Below are 17890 nucleotides of genomic sequence, written 5' to 3' on the forward strand. Positions count from 1 at the left end.
TCAGTAACTGCACTTCCACCTATGGACACCTGCCCTGTCATTACTTCTCATGATGCTTTGCTAGCTGGATGGTATTTTATGAAGGCATCCATGAAAACCTGGCTACCTTGCCCCATAATGCTGCCTGTATCCTGAGGGTGATGTTTTGGACCTTGAGGAACTGGCAAGAACATAAGAACACAGGAAGCTGACTCATACGGAGTTAGTTCATTGGTCTATCTAGCTCAGTATTGTCCTCACTTGTTGACATTGGCTCTCCAGGGTTTCGGACAAGGTACATTCCCAGTCCTACCTGGAGATGCCAGGGACAGGATCTGGAGCTTTTTGCATGCAAACATGTGTAGCATATGCATGTGCTACACATAGGATAGTTACTGAGGACCACTAATCTTGTCAGAGATTTGCTGAGTAATAAAAGAGAGATCTGTTGCCTTCCTTCATTACGAATCCAGTTCATGGCCTCTTATGGAAATAGGGAGTAGTTTGAGAAGGAAATAGCTTGCAGTCCAGAGCAAAAGTACACCTTCCTTAGTAGTTTCCTTGCTTGCCAGTCTAGGTTGTCTCCTCGCTTGCCTTGTTCCCTGGAACTGCCAACCCTTGTTCACTTACATTTCACTGAGAATCCACACAATGTCTATTTATTGCAATCTAGCCACTTTCTTTGAAGGAGGAGAGGAGGTTATGGAGGTGCACTTTATTGCATCAGGGACATAAACAAACATGTACCTGAATGGGGGAGAGATCTATGCAAAAGAGCTGAAATGTGGAAGTGACCAATGTCATGTCAAACTGCTTGATGCCAGTGTTTTCTGTGTTCTGTGTTTTGCTAGGACCCCCACTCTGCTTTGTAATATAACAGAATTGTAGCAAATGTCTGTCCAGTGTTAACTGATAACACACTATTAAGGCTTTTAAGAGAAGCTAGTTCTTTTTTGCGAGTTCAGTCCATTTCATTGCTTTTCTCACTCTGGTCAGTTTCTGAAATAAATCGATTCATTCATTGCTTTCCTGGTCTGCACAGGTAGGAAATCAGTGCTGAATTGCTCCTAAATGGTTCCTGATTTAGTCAGGTTTGGGCCCTCATGGGGTGGTATTAAATTACTTGTTGCTGTCTATGATTCCCGCCCCCCTTTCCCTTCTATTATAGTGAAATAGTGCAATTTGGTACTAATCTCCCAGCCTCTCTGACTGGGGAAGCAATAAAACTGGCTAAACTTGCAAACTGGAAGATTTCAATTAGCCTTTGGAAGAACCTTTGCTAAATGAAACTTACTTGGTAGTAGACATTGTAGAAAGATCTTGGCCATGGGGAAGGACACTGCTAGTTAATATAGCATTACATTAAGAGTGATTAGGGGCCACTGTTTTAATTCTACTTCCAGATAATTGAGGAAAAACAATGCCTCAGTAGCACTAAAAGCTGTAATATACATCCTCTGGGACCTCTCCTTTTCCCCACTCTGAAGTCAAATGGATTAGCGAAAGGACTCTTTTTTAATTGCCACCCAAGCTTGCTGATGCCCCTTGTGAAAGGGGAACACACCCTTAGAGCAGTGCAAAGTGAAATCCTTTTGGTTCACCTTCAGGCAAGTTGTTGAGCAGGTTGGTTTTCCAGAGTGGCTGGACCCTGTTGCTCCCCAGAGAGTTGACAAAGGCTGTTCCCAATGATCTCTTTCAGATGACCTTTTTTCTAAGTATATATCCTGATTATTTATTCCATTATTTATTCAGTCACCCCACACCTTTCATTGCAATTTCCCCATTACTTTCTTAATTGCAGGAAGGCTTTTGCTCTTTAAAACTGAATTTGTTGCACTAGGGTTCTAAATGTGTAAACCTAAATTTTCTGGCATATACTTGAATCATTTCCACTTGTATACCACTGACTGGCCATCTTTGCTTTGCTATTCCTTTTTCTAGCACCGTCTTCTCATTTTGTTTCCCCTCTTCCTGTTTTGTTTGTTTGTGAGTCAAAGGATTTAATCCTTAGTTCCCATCTACAGAATATAACATTGGGGTAATGTTTAAGTTGGAGTATATGTAATACTACTTAGGAGTGAAGAATATCACTTGTGTGTTCTACAGAACACCTAGCATGCTACTGGTTTGGTAACTACTAGCAGTCATTGCAGAGGTACCCTTGCTGCATGAAGGTAAATTTGCAGCTTTGGGAACATACAGATGTAAGAAGAGCCTGCTTGGTCAGGCTGATGGCCCATCTAGTGCAACAACCTATTCTCACAGTGGCCAGCCAGATGGTTGTGGGAAACTTTTCTCCTCCTGTAATTTCCAGAACTGGTATTCAAAAGCTTACTGCCTCCAGCCATGGAGGAAAGCATAGTCCTCTTGGCGAGTAGCCATTGATAGGTTTATTCTCATCCTCTTTCAAAGTTGGTGTCTATACTTTCTTCTGTGGGAGTTCCATAGTTTAACTATACCCTCTTAAAGTGCTTTCTCTTATCTGTCCTGAATCTTCCAACATTCCACATGTTCTAGTGCTGAGAGGAGGAAAGAGAGGAAAGCTTTTTTCATGCCTTGCATGATTTTATAGATTTCTACCATGTCGCCCCTTACTCACCTTTTATCTTAACTAAAAAGTCGCAAATGCTGCCACCTTTCCTCCATTCCCTGGATCATTTGGGTTGCATTTTTCTTAACCTTGCCCAACTCTTCCATAGCCCTTTTGAGGTGAGGCTTTCTAGAGTTAATCAGCACTTAAGCATATTACTATTAACATTCCAAGTTCTTTATATTCTTCCTATTTTACAAGGAGGAGTTAGCTCTGAAGCTGTAGTACAGCAGCAGCAGCAACAACAACAACAACACCAACACCTTCCTGCCCAATCAGGAGTGGCTGGCCAGCATTCAGTTTCTTATTTTCTTCTGGACCACCACCAGCATCCAGTATCTGAATGTGCTTCACTGTGTAAGGCTGCAAGCACCAACAAATGCCACCCTACTTGGCCAGCTGCTCTTACCAAGCCTATCAGCAAGTTGGCATCAGGCTCCCATCTTCCCAGCTTCCCTTTTCATCTAAACTGCAAAGAAGACATCCCATAGTTTGACCCTGTCTAAAACCATGTGACTAGATCACAAATCTCTTCTTCTTCTTCTTCTTCTTCTTCTTCTTCTTCTTCTTCTTCTTCTTCTTCTTCTTCTTTCCCGGAGTCCTGTCTTTGTGGTACCTGGGGCAGGTGACCCTGTTCCCTCAACTTCGCAAAGCTCCTGTTCCGTGTCATTATTTCAGAACACGTCGTTCGAGTGATTTTTAAGATTCTGACGATTAGAAGGATGGGGAAGATGAGATCCCTGGGTCAACCGTTTCTCGCTGGCTCGGCCCTGCACCCGAAACCCCCACCCCTTATAGCCTAATCCCCTTCCCAATGCTTCCCTCATCTCCCCAAGTGCCCGGGTTGCTTAGCAACCGCCACCATCAGCACCATCCATCCTTCCTTCTTGCAATAGAATGCTTAGTAGCATGCTGTGCGTGTCTTTGCTTGGCAAATCGGCCCTCTCTCCTCTTCCAGCCGAAGGCGGTCAGCAGAAGCGGGTAAAGGTGCTCGCTTTGGGAATCGCGGTTGCAACTCTTTCGCGGCTCCCAGATGCAGCCTCGCGCACGTGCAACCAAAGGGGTTTAGGAGGAGAAAGAAAGAAAGCTCGCTTGGCACCACGCATGTGTTGATCTCCGCTGCAGCAGCGGCGGAGGCAGCAACAGTATCCGCACCAGCCCCGTATGCGTCGTTTCCACTTTGACCTCCGACTTAATCTGCATCGAGGCAGAAGCTTTTCTTGCGCTCTCGCGCCCCCTCCCATTGCGCGCAATCCTTCCTCTGCCCTCCCTCTGCGCGCACCTCCCCAGCCCCCTCTCTGTGATGGATTGTGTGGGATTCTTCTTCTCCTTCCTCCCCCTTTGCCTGTTCCAGTAGTGTGTGTACGTGTGATCCTCGCCTCCCTCCTCCCCACCCTCACCTCGACCCCTTTCTCCCAATTCTCTAAATTTGGAAGCTGCTGCTGTTTCGCTAGCCGTAGCAGATGCTTGGATCCGTCAAGGGGTTCGCGAGGATCTGATTTTTATATCTCTCTCTCCCCCCACCCTCCCCCGATAGCAAATCACCGAATATTAATTCAGCAGCTGGGAAAGAGCGAGAGCAAGCGAGCGAGCGCAATGTATCATCCTACTGGCGGGACCTGGTAACAGGAGGGAGGGGGGGCCTCGCCATCACCCCCACCCCTACAGATCACTAAATAAAGAAGGGGACGGATCCGTCGGCAACCGAGAGGAAAAAGGGGGCGGGAAAGTGTGTGGGGTTGAGGGGGGGGGGAGAGGGAGAGAGAGAGAGAGAGAAGGGGAGAGAGAGAGAAAGAGGGAGAGGATGAGTCCTCGAAATCCGCCCAGCCAAGGCAGCCTTTCAGTGCTGGATGCAGCGTCTCCTCTCAAAATGATGGTGCGGGCGCTGCTCCTCTTTTCGCTCATCCAGGGGTAAGCTGTGCTTTCTGTTTGCTACCGCGGGCTGGGGGTAGGCTGTTGGGGTGGGGGGTGGGGGTGATGGAGGGGGAGGGGGGAAGAAGATGCCGATTATAAATGCACAGGGCTGCAGAGGAACCCCTGCGTTTTCCCTTGCCCCCCCCCCCTCAACCATCACGATGAACAGATTCTTTTCGGCTTTGCTGCGCTGGGAATCCAGGGCCCTCAGCGTAGATTTAAGCGGGCGCAGGGGGGGGGGGTCGGTGAGTTCTGGGGTGGGGAGAGAGGCGTCATTCCCATGAAGGTTCCCCCTCCCTCCCTCCCTGCAGTTTATCGGCTGCTTCCGCGCAAGGAATGGCACGGGAGAGCCTAATGGGGAGGACAGCACGGACAGCTTCTCGAATGGGCAGCCATAGCGGCGGGGCTGGGTGGTTTGGGGTTTTGGCATTATTCTGAGTAGTGCTCTGCGCTGCGTGGTTCCCCATCCCCCTGCTGGGCCGAAGGACGGCTCACAGACCCCTACATTCGCCAAAAAAATGCTGTCCCTGCCTGGCAAGGCTCCCCGTTCCCCGGAGCCGGGAGTGATGGCATGCAGAAGCCCGCATCTCCCTCTCGCCCGATGACAGTTTATCGCTCTCTTCGGCAAATATTTACACTGACGTTGCAATGGGTGTATCGCTTTCGCAGGGGCGCCGTCAGCTGCACTATACATGCGAGCTGTGTGATTACATATGCATATGTGTGTTTTCTGTGCACTGAACGTCATGGTACGTAAGAAAATAGGTTGTAGAGAAAGGATGCTGTGGGGGATGGAATAGGAAACGATGGTTCCTGTGGTGCATCAGCACTGGGCTGCTGAACCAGGCGTTTTGAGATTTTGTGTACCGTGCGTTTTATAGCAGGTTTGCATCCCAAAGTAGCAAAGCATGGCTCAGCCATTCATGCCCCCGACTGCTTTCCGTGGTAGTGACACAAGCTCGATTTCCATGGGTGCATGAAGGCAAAGAGGCACCTCCTCCCCTTTGTTATAATATTTGGCAACAGGAGAGCAGAGGCAATGCTTTACGTTCTTCTCTGGCTGGCTTCCCTTCCCCTTTACCTGCCATATTGAAGAACTGAACCAGCGTGATTCTTGGAGAAATGGCCAAGCTCACAACGTGCTGCTCCAATACTATTTTTTTTTTTCATTTCAACTTCTAGATATGGGAAGGTGGGGAGTGCAGTCTTGCCTATATTATTAGTCTTAAACATAACATGCTTAACAAGTCGTGTTTTACTTTGCTCATTTGCATCCTCTTAAAAGGTGGGGAAATCTGAAATAGAAATGGGAACATTAGTAATAAATTCAACAATGGGACAGATTTGGTGGAGGGGAACTTATGTTTTTGTAAAAACAAGATGTGTTCATAATCTTGTGTTTGGTTTCCTAAAGTATTGTATTCCAAGCAGGGATATTCAGGTACCAGGGCCTTAAACCAACATTGTGGTCCATAGGAGCCAACTCCTAGGGGTTATGAAAGCTTTGCCCACCACAATAAAATATTAGAGGAGGCCAGGTCCCCACACAGTTGATGAGTATTCCCAGTCAAATGATGTGTGTGCACTGCATCATGTGATCAATTATGTGGGGCAGGGCTTACCTGGGCCCCCCACAATATTTTATTCAAGTTGGCACCCCTGCTGTGGTCTAGCTTTTGGTTTGGATGCCTGTGTTTGTTTCCTTTAGGGCAGGGGTTAGCAACCTTTTTCATCCATGGGTCGGTCCATCGTCCCTCAGACCATGTGATGGGCCGGACTATATTTTGGGGTAAAAAATGAACGAATTCCTATGCCCCACAAATAACCCAGAGATGCATTTTAAATAAAAGCACACATTCCACTCATGTAAAAACACTCTCATTCCTGGACCGTCTGCGGGCCGGATTGAGAAGGTGATTGGGCCACATCCAGCCCCTGGGCCTTAGGTTGCCTAACCCTGCTTTAGGGTGTCTAGTGCTATTTCCCCCTCCTTCCTCTCTTTTTTCCTCCCCTTTTCTATGTTTGAAAATGCAGGGGGGTGAGCTCAAGAGTTCCATCTTGCCTGTTACTGAAACATATTAATGAAATGAAGGTGTGATGGCTGTTTCTGCAGACATTTCAAACTTATCCTCCTCACAGAGGTAGTCAGTGTAATGGCCAGATGTTTGTAAGCTACAATTCCTGCCAACCTTATCATTGCCCATGCTGGCCAGGGATCATGGGAGGTCAACCACATCTGGAAGGAACCCTGTTTTTGACCCAAACAAATCTGAAATCTGCCATATCTGAGAACTGTAGGCCTCACACTGAAGCCACCATCAATTTTGCTCATTGGGGAAATGTAACTGTACAAATCTTAAGGGTTGCTAGCATTCCTTCCCCATGGTGTTTTGAAATATGCTTTAGCAAAACAAAACAGCACAAATTTATATGAAAATTATTCTCCCTGGTCCTGTCACCTTGTTGACCTCCTATGTTGACACTGTACTTGGCAAATGAGGTAGCCATATGCAGTTTCACTTTGAAACTTCACAGCATGTCTGCACAGTGTTAGGTACATTTTTTAAATAAAAAAATGGTGTTAAAACACAAACATAATCAGCAAAAAACTGTAGTTTTGTTATATTACCATTCTAGATTTGCTTTTCATTGTTAAAGATCTAAAATACATGAATGTAGGTGCCAGGCGAGCCTTTCGGGGGAGGTAGTTGTCCCCTGCACTTGAGAAGGGCTCCTCTCCTCCCCAGTCTCCATCTGCCCCACCTCACACAGTCAAGGCACCTACATAATGGCCCTCAGATGATTAGCTCAGTAAACTGGAAGGTTGATATGAGAATAGGCATAACTTCAGGTATCCAAGTTTCAAATTTTAGAGGTCAACACACCAGCACTCAGAAATGGATTGGGAGCCTGGCAACTCTTTAAGCTATTGCCACGAAGGAAGCTACTGTTAAGGAAGGAAGCAATGGTTAGCCAACACAGATTTTTATTATTTTAAATTGGTGGTTGTGATGGGGAAAGTCATGGCAAACAGTTGCAACAGTCATAATTCAAAGCATGGATTCAGTCTGTGCTTGTCCTCAATCCCCAATTCCAGGGATAGCACTCAGGATTCTACTGGATGTTTGTGTGTAGAGGACAGAAGCAGTCTTCCAATAAACCTTGTGAAGTATAGGGACCATGAGAAAAGTAGTGTTGGTAATTCACTCTTTCTACCTTTGTTTTGAGGTCAGGATGTTTATGCAAACTGCCCATCCTCTTTAAAGTTTCCCCTGTGTACTTTAAGTGTGCAGAATATGAGGCTTAGGTCATGCACCCTCTCATCTGAGTGATCGGCTCCCTACCAGGGGTTGCTGTGATTGAGTGCAGTTAGCCAGGAAGGATCATAGCCTCTGTTGGTATCAGGGTGTGGGGAACTGGTGTTGGGGGCTATGTGTTTCGACTCTCCACTGAGTTCAATGGAAGTTTTTTCATTCATATTATACTGTGCTTTTGTCTACATAATTTTAGACTTGCACAGGGTCTGGGAACAGATTCTGGCCTTTAGCATTCAAGCTAAGCCTGCTCCTCCCTCAACATGTCCCTGTGTACTCCATCTTCAGCCCCTCCAGTGATGGGGATGCTTCAACATAACATTACAGCAGAATACCCTTGACTTTGCTATGGTGTCAGATCCCCAGGTGGTGGCATATTGCTACAATCCACTAGTGTAGGGAACTTGCACCAAATCCTAAAGATATCCAGCCAGCGCCACTTGAATTGCAGCTTTAGTATTCAAAAGTTCTATGTATCTTTTGTGAAAGTAATGCAATTTTTTTTTTAGTTTTGTGGGGGCATGGTGTGTGTGTGTGTGTGTGTGTGTGTGTGTGATTTTTGAGGTAGAGTTATAATTGCCTTTCCTTAAGTTAGTGTTTCGGTTGCAGAGCTTACCTCTTAAACTCAAAATGGTAATGTTTTGTGCCTAGGAAAATTTGATTTCTGCCCACCTTGTTGAAAACCTCTATTGTAATGGACTGGATTAGTGCCATGGGCACCACTAAAACTGCATGTGACATTGGTAACTATAAGCGACATGACTCTTCCATTGATGTCAGTACTGCTTCAAGTACCTTTTAAATGTTTAATTTCTAAATTTATTTTTGAAAGCCAAGCCACTCACCTGCTGTGCCACTCATCTGAAGGAGCATTCATCCAACTGTTTAGACAAAGCAAAAGGTGGCATACACTGGCAAGGCTATTCCTCCCCTGAAGCCATGGTCCTCCTGCTCCATGGCCACCTCCGGATCCCTCTCACATGTGTAGAGGAGTCATTGTCTCACTTCACACCGTGTGCTGTACGTAGTGGGAAACAGGGGCATTTGTTTCTTTGCTTCAAAGTGTCTCCAAATCGTGGCAAGAAGGTTGAGCCCCTTCTCAACCCAAAGTTCTCTACTAGTACCAGAAAGGATGGGAGAGCCACTGTGTTGCTTCCATCATGATGCTTGGTGCTTTTCCTCACCCCCAATTTCTCTGAGATGCACAAAGGATGTAAGGAAGGTTTGCACTGGGCTAACAGGGGCAGATAGTTGGCAAAAAGGGATTGTAGTCACTGCTGTCCACCTGGCAACCACAGTTGTGGGTCCTTTGTCTTACTCATGCCACACGAGTGTGAATTATACGAGAATCACATGGGACTGACATATGATGTGATTACTTCCTATGCCAGAGTCACCAGCCTGCCCTTTTCACCTGTTCCATGTGATTTATGTGTATGTGTGTGATGTTGCAGCATGGGTACAATCTTCTTGCAAGTGGTTTGCATGCCACAGTGGCAACCTATTAATCAGATCTAAATGTGTGGAGGATAGCAACCAAAATTTGCTCCTAATACACAGGTCGTAGAACAGAATGTAAGACTGTGATCCTATACTCGGCGCAACTGCCTTTTTTTACATTGGTTAAATTTCTGTGGCAGTTCTGTAAGTTGAACTAAACTCTACGCAACATGAGGGATATTCTTCAGTGTCAATGTGGTGAGATTTAAAGAAAGGGTCTGGCTCTGATACAAGCCATTATTATAATAGCATACACCAATTTGCATATAACTAAAATAGTCTCATATAATCAGAATTGAAGCAATATCATGAAAATGATAGTTGGTCAGTTACACCACAATCTTAACCAGAAACAGAAATGAATGGATCACTGGAGCAAGTCGTACTTGCATAAATAATATGTATGCATAGGCTTTAAAATCTTATGTGCTATGTGTAGATGACACTATGTCTCACTTTGGCACCTGTCAGGGTTGGCCTATGGGAAGCAGCCTGGGGTGTCCAGAAAATGGGAACCTGGAGCCATGGAACAAGCCAGTCGTTAGAACCGAAGGACAAATGAGCCAGGATTGAGAAGGAAGCCAGAAGTCAGGACCAGGACAACCAAAGAATACAGGGATGTGCCAGAGTTTGAAAACAAAACAAAACACCATTGTTGTTCAGGCAAGGAAGTCCTCTTATACTTGTTCCCATCCAAGAGGCAATATGGGTGGGCAGTCTCAGCCCAGGAATGCTAAACTGTCAATGCAGAGGTTTCAACATCCAGTTCGGTGGCTCACCACAAAGCCTCCCAGTTCAAGCATTAGCATCACTTGACAGCACCTCACCACTTGACCAAACTTGTCAGAGTTATGAGGAATCTGACATTCAAGCTTTTGGGGTTTGAAATTTAGCAACTGCTCACTGAAGATCAGATTCATGTGTCATATTAACAAAGAACCAAATAGGATTTGAGAAAATTATACCAATTGTACTTCTTACCATTGTTCACATAAATGATCCTATTGTTAAGAAATATTTCTGAAGGGTTTCTTTGGAATGTGATTATCTGAGGTGATGAATTAAAGAGCCCTGCTTTCATTTGTTTCCTACCTTTTTTGTTTCCTACTTTTTGCATTAAAGCCTGCCCCCCCCCCAATAAATAAATATTGGCTATGCCCATGGGGCTGGCTGGGATGGAACTTATTTCTGAAGTGACATGATAAGATGTAAGCTCATTGGAAGAACTATGATTTACACAAATTCTACATCTATGGGTAGGTCTAAGACACCCTCCATTTCTAGACATTTTCTAGACATTTTCCTTTTCCTACGTCTATTTCTGAATGGGAACACAGGTAACATTGACTCCATCTCACTCCTCCCTGGGTGTTTTAAAGAGAAGATTGAAAGGATTTGTGCACAGAAGTTCTTTTTTAATGATACATTGTCTTTCTTTATAGCAGCAGTCACAAAAGCAAACCAACATCTCCAAAAGGTCCAGTTCTTCAGCATGCAAAAAAGTGAGCTATGGTTAAGTCAGGTGGGTTTCTCCATGGAGGGAATTGTATAGTGCCAGGATAGAAAAGGCCTTGCCTCTTGCATTCATCTGCCAAATGTTAGTTATGGTCCAGGTTCTCTTGGGCTGATCTTTGTGCACTGAAGGTTACATACAGAAGAAAGTAACAAGGTCTCAGGCAGTTTAGGACTTTTAAGGTAAAGACGTGTGTTTCTTAAGCAAGAAGACAGCTTGGCGCAGGCCTATATTCCGGTAATGGATGTGAGAATGACTGTGCACACTTGCAGTAGGGAAGACACTCCTGTAACAGCAAAAACTGCCTTAAACTGAGTTGGCCATTGACTCAGCTAGCTCAGTATTCTCTACATGTCTGGAAACTATATTCAGTGTTATTCATTTTGAAGAAATATACAGGTACACCTGGTCACAAGAATATAATGCTTTCTAACCATATCTGCTTTTGCATGTATATTTTCAAGTTCTTACTCTATGTGGTTGCTCAACCTCACCTCCTGCCCGTTAATAAGCAGTGATGGATAACAGGCAGGGGCAAGCTCATGAATGACATCCCAGTTGCCACAGTTTCAGTGAGAGGGGACCTTCACTGAGAGAATTAAACAGTCACAAAGAGCATCTGCTTTAAATGAAGGTCTCACTTTCTCTCTCTGGCATCTCCAGGTAGGGATAGCAAATGCTCCTGCCAACAGATGGACCAATGGTCTGGCTTATATAAGGCAGCTTTCTATGTTCCTTTCAATGTACCTGCCATTTACTAGTAAGGTGTAAGGCAGCATTTAATTTTATCTATTCAGTTACTTATTGCCCCACACCTTCCTCATCCTGTTCTTTGTTCATTGTGTTTGGAGAACAATGGATAGGCTTTGCCTTAATTTTTACCTTTCAGTGGTGATGATGATGATAAATTGTGCTATTAATTTTAATTTAGATGGCACATGTTTGGTTGCTTGGTTCTGTTTGAGTAGTACTGAAAACTGCTCTGGGATAGACATTATGTAGGGTAGGATATCAGTGCTTCATATCTATATCTATATCTATATCTATATATCTATATCTATATCTATATCTATATCTATATCTATATCTATATCTATATATCTATCTATATCTACACAGAGAGAGGGGGGGTTGTATGCAACACTGCTGTTCCACTCCTGCAGCAGAACTTCCCCTTTCTCTCCATTATACCCCCTCAGGCATCCTCAAAATCTGCTCCAGAGGGTTGGGGGTCCTACAGAGCAGATTTGGGGATAGGGGGAAGAAGAGAAGGGAAGTCCCATTGTCCCAGTGTGAAAGCCACTCACACAACCCTGGATATAGCAAACTGACTGGCAGTGGCTCTCTAAGGTTTCAGACAGGAGACTTTCCCAGCCCTACCCAGAGATGGTAGGGATTGAATCTGAGGCCTTTTGCCTGCACCAAAGCCCCTGCTGTGTATATCTTGGTCTTCCTTATTTTTGTTCTCTCCTCCCTCCCAAACAATTCAGTGAGAGAAAGAGGGTGTAAGAGAACGAAACAGGGCCCACTAGCTACTATTTTCAGGGAACATTTTAAGAGGCAGGAGGCAGATGAGACTTTGTTTTTGTAGTGTATAGGCACATGTATGCACGCCATAGTTTTTACAATATAAATAGTGTATTCTGGTCATATGAGGCTTTTACTAAGCTGCATCAGAATATCTTCAGATATAAGCAAAAGTCTGTACTCTCTGGCAGATTGAGGATTAACAACTAAATTGCTGTTCCAGTTGCCCAGTCTTTTAGCATAATGTGAACTTGACAAGTCTTGCTAAATATAAAAGTGTCTGGTAGGAGAATTAATGAGAATGACACATTCATCCTTGTTCAGAATGGTCTTGTTTGACAGTGTCTGAAAATAAAATGGAGAGATACCCAGGCAAAAGAATATATGTCTGTTCCCACACCCCCTGCATTCCTTTCATCTCTTGTCATTTTTAAAGTACTCAGATAGCCATGATATATACGTATCATTCATTGAAATGTTTCTATTACATTCCACTGTCTCCACAGCCTTCCTTAGCATTAGCTGCATTGGCAAAGCTGGGCATTTCCTCAGTGACACCATCAAAATGGATGTCACCATAGGCAGGGCTCTTGCCGACTGTGATGTTGAGGCTGATGAGACAATGGCACCAAGAGAGTGAGAGCAGAGAGACTGGACAAGGGTGAGGACAATGGCAGCTGGAGAGAGGAGTGACTAACTTTAAAGCTTCAGTGGCATTTGCAGTCCCTTGTACTGTGCATGTTTGAAGCATCCCTTTGAAAGATGTTGCTAGATCCCTTCCCCCAAGATGAAAAATATCCAACATTATCATTAATCCTAATCCCTTATTAATAAACACTTGAATATCTGAAATTATCTATGAAGAGTATTTGTCATAGTGCATGCCAGCTTGCAATTCACTTGTAATTCTTAAATTGCAGAAGGCCAATAGAAAATATTAGAACATTCTGATATTTACATTCCAAGAACAATCAAGCACATTGACCACCTTCAACCTTGTGCCTTGCCATTTATGGATACATATCAATAAAACTTCTAACACAAGAATTTCTGACACTTACAATACAGTACACCCCAAGGGTAATTTAATGTCTTAACCTAATGGCCAATCAGTACAGCAGATTCTTATATATTTTATTGGTACAGAATTTTCATTCAATCTATCCTGCAAAAGACTTTTGAATTCTCAACCAAAAGTATATAGGATAAGGAGGCTGTAGTGAAGAGAAAATAGGCTAAACTAGTAAAGTATTTTAGAGCTATTCACTATTAATGAAAGGAAACCAGGAGCTGTAATTGAAAGCTCCCATCCTGATGAAGAACAGGAACTTGCTCCTTAATTGCCCCCTAATTATCAGTAATTCATTAGTAAAAGGTAAAGGTAAAGGATCCCTGGGGTGCGGCACTCATCATCTTTCTGCCGCAGTGGTACCTGTTTATCTACCTGCACTGGTGTGCTTTCGAACTACTAGGTTGACAGAAGCTGGGACAGAGCAACAGGAGTTCACCCCATCAGGGGATTCGAACCGCCAACCTTCTGATCAGCAAACCCAAGAGGCTCAGTGGTTAGGCCACAGTGCCACCTGCGTAATCAGTAATGCTGGCCTACACAGAACAAGAAGCAGTTAGGAGCAGAGGAAGATATTCCTTCCAAAGGAGGAAGCTTTGATTTAAAGTCATTGTAGACCTGAAAAGCCTCCATTCAATGTTTCCAGTTTTCTTTGGGCAGGGTACCACTGCATGTGCATTTTAAACATTCACACACCCTTCGAAAATCAGGGCTATGAAACACAGGGCAACAGAAAAAACTGAACTGCAACTAGTTGACAATGACATCATCTGATTCCTAACTAAAAAGTGAGTGAAGAATGGATGACAATTGCAGTCTCAATTGCTAGTGTGGAAGCAACCAGTCTTTTTTCAGGAGTTGGTACCTAAGCTATGGGTGGATGGGTCAACACAATAATTGGCTACATGCATGCCAAGTGGAGGTTATCAAAAGGACAGGAAGTATGGTTCCACTTAAACACACTAGCAGCAAAATGAATAATCCTTCAACCCTGGAAAGCCTGAACCACGGCATGTACAGAACACTGGATACAAGACCTCTTGCAACTAGCAGCCAGTGATAACATTCTACTCTACAAAGTACATGAAAAATCAATCTTCCAAAAGATTTGGAGGGCATTTTTGGAATCCTTCACCAAGTAGTACCCACAGTGGGAGGAAGCAGTGGGAGGCACAATGCAGGAATGGAAACTTCCCCAACTTAATGGATGTTAATCTAAGACAGGCATAGGCAAACTCCAGGACTACAACTCCCATCATCCCTAGCTAACAGCGCCAGTGGTCAGGGATAATGGGAGTTGTAGTCCCAAAACATCTGGAGGGCTGGGTTGGCCCATGCCTGATCTAAGACTAGTGCAGAACAGTGGCACTCATTTATCCTCAACCTTATTGGACATGCAAACCAGGAACATGTGTAGCATGCTAAAAAAACCCTGAACATCAGAGATGGCAATACTGTAGCTAGAGAGAGAGCATGAGGTTGGAGGGAGGGGGAATAAGGGATTGTACTGTTCTATTGTAATACTGTGAAAATGCTAATAAACCATGGATGATAAAAATTTGCATTTGCTTGCTTCCAGAAAATAGCAATTTCCTGTAGGATCCTGGTAAAAAAACAGGGGACAACGCATTATTATTGTTCCCCTTTTCCTAGCCCTTTCTCCCCCATTTTCTCTTCATTCTTTTCATATTTCACCTTCTTTCTGCATTTAGTCTTCACTCTTTGCCCTCAACATCATACAATATCACAATGTTTGATCATATTTACTCATTCCTTCTTTCATCTTTGCTATAGATAGTTCTCTCGCATACCCCCCCCCCCGGCAGCACCAACTCGCCCACACCATATGCACATTCATCTGGGGGGAAACTTTGGTTTCCAGCCATTCCTGAGAGGGAGAAGGGAAGAGTTAGATCTATAAAGTAAGCATATTTTGGTTCAAATGAAGTTTTTTTCTTTCTCTGATGTATCGATCCAGATGGAGACATACTTCAAATGTACAGCAAAGCTTCTAAGTGCTCCCCTTTCAAAAGCACCTTGTTCTCCCAACAATCAGCAAGTCTCCCAGAAGGAACTTTCAACAGTATCCTCCAGATGCACGATGAGGAGATTTTGGGGAAAGTAGAGAGAAACAAATGCTTTTAGGGTTTCTCTGAATTGAATCCTGTTTATTCAGACTGATTACCCTTGGGAAGCAGATTATAAGAAATGTTGCAAAAAAATTCATAGCATTCAAAAACATAATACTGCTGTTTTAAAGAAGAAATTGTTCGGTGGAGCAAATGTTTATTTTTAAAGAAAGGAAAAAGGATTATATATATATATATATAATATTTAAAAATCATATAATAAGTCATATAATAAATGAATAAAAAGAGAACCTACTCAAGTGATGCTGACACCAAAACCCCCCACATATGCTAAGTAAAAGAATGTAAGTTTTATGACCCCCCCTCTCTTCTTTCCCAACCATATACTGTATACAATATTAATGTCTCACATCTAATGTAACTGATCTGTAGAAAAGACTCTATGACTTGAAAAAAGAGACAAACCAAAGAAAATCTGTAATAAAAACTCTTTTTTAAAAAATCATCCTCATGAATGCATGGCCAGTATTGATTATTATTTTTGTCATTGGTTTCTTTTCAGTTGATATTAATATTATTGAAACTCATTCATTTTCTTAGACATTTGGAATTAAGAGTTTTCTCTCTCTTTTTAGCACTAGATGCAAGTTTCCACTTCAAAATGTAAAAGACATTACAGTGGCTGCACAGTTAATGAAAATACGATAAACACAATTCTCCATTTCTTTTCTTGGAAGTCATTAAATAATTTTGCATGCAGTCACCTCCGCACATTTTCTAATACAGAAGTGGAGTGTGGACAAAAGCTGGGAGCATTAGTAGTAGCTCCTGGAATAGGAGTGTGCATAATTCAGATGTAAAGTAGGAAACATATTTCTGCTGCTTGAACAGAAAGTCATTATATGCTTTGCCCGGTGGCAATAAGGGGGTTCAGGTGACTTAATCCACATTGTAAAAGAATATGTATCTGTGGTGTGTGTGTGAAAATTATATGGGTGCATAGGAATAGGCAAATTTGGCCCTCCAGATGTTTTGCGACTACAATTCCCATCATCCCTAGCTAACAGGACCAGTGGTCAGAGATTATGGGAGTTGTAGTCCCAAAACATCTGGAGGGCCAAGTTGGCCTATGCCTGGGGCTAACCCTGCCCTCACTGCCAAATGCTTGGCAGCCATGCCCTCACTATCCATGTGTCTAGAAGACTTTTATGTTCATAGCAGCATTCGTTTGTAAGACTCCTCATAGAATGTTCTAATTTGTCCCTTTAGCATGGAAGAACTGTACATGCTTACATCAGTACACACTGAGAGCCAGTGTGGTGTAGTGGTTAGGAGCAGTAGACTCGTAATCTGGTGAACCGGGTTTGCGTCCCTACTCCTCCACATGCAGCTGCTGGGTGACATTGGGCTAGTCACACTTCTCTGAAGTCTCTCAGCCCCACCCACTTCACAGGGTGTCTGTTGTGGGGGAGGAAGGGAAAGGAGATTGTGAGCCGCTTTGAGATTCTTTAAGGGATAAAGCGGGATATCAAATCCAAACTCTTCTTCTGACCCACCCCAAATCTCCCAATGCATGGATGCTGAGGCTGCTGGTTCTACTTGCAGCACTGGCTGGGCTAGCCTAAGGAGCCACACATCCCCCCTCACACATTTTGTCATGGTTTCTCTAGTTGTCCCCTAACAATTGCTCTTTCCTCTTTGAAGGCATATTTTCCTTTTCCTTTTTCCTCAGCTGGGATCGAAGGGCACATGGCTGTTGCATCCTTCTCAAGCCGTCCTGCCAGCTCCTTTGCAATGTTAGGAATATTTCAAGCCCAACAAATCCTTCAGATCAGATCCCAGCCTCACAGGGCTGGCAGGGTGGTGTGAGCAGAGCCCCCCAGAAAAATGTGCCTGGGGCCATCACCCCGGCAGTTCCCCCACATGCTATGCCCTTGAATAAGACAAGTCCTGCCCTCAGGCTTACGAGCTAAAACACATGGCATGAAGGGAAATGAAATTGGAAGGGAGGAGTTAAAACAAAAGCTCAAGCGCTGTTTCTTTGTTAAAGTGTGCTTGTAATGAGCAGCTGGAATGGAAACAATTCAAGGGGAGGAGCAGCCAAAAGTTGCTGGACTTGATGGAGAGGACTTGGAATTCAGTTCTCTTCAGTAGGCTGATGGAATGTTTGCTGACAGATTCCAGTTGAGGGAGGAGCCTGGTGGAGCAATGAGGTCACATGAGATAAGGATTGTAAGGTACTTAGCACACTAAAAGAAGTACAGAAATGCTAGCTACTTGATCTTACACATAGAAGGATGGTTTGTGTCACAAACCAGGCCTAAACTGAAGGCCTATAATGCAAGACCTGTGCTGTTTCACCCTCCCTCTCTTATACAGTCTTACCTTGGTTCT

The 17890-nt window shown here is 43.9% G+C and overlaps 1 protein-coding gene across 2 annotated transcripts in view; it reads left to right on the plus strand.

Annotated features, from left to right (window-relative positions):
* Window positions 1-4099: 4099 nt before the first annotated feature.
* Window positions 4100-17890, plus strand: part of GABRG2 (gamma-aminobutyric acid type A receptor subunit gamma2) — a 60678-nt gene continuing 46887 nt past the window's right edge. The window contains exon 1 of one of the 2 annotated variants that reach the window (XM_083719401.1): window positions 4100-4480. In XM_083719401.1, the coding sequence (XP_083575527.1) occupies window positions 4374-4480 (107 nt within the window). In that variant the 5' untranslated portion in view covers window positions 4100-4373. The remainder of the gene's footprint in view (window positions 4481-17890) is intronic. The other variant, XM_083719402.1, reaches the window with a different exon arrangement.

The sequence above is a fragment of the Podarcis gaigeae genome (assembly GCF_964106915.1).
Source record: "Podarcis gaigeae genome assembly, chromosome: 2".
In the NCBI taxonomy this organism is placed as follows: domain Eukaryota; kingdom Metazoa; phylum Chordata; class Lepidosauria; order Squamata; family Lacertidae; genus Podarcis; species Podarcis gaigeae.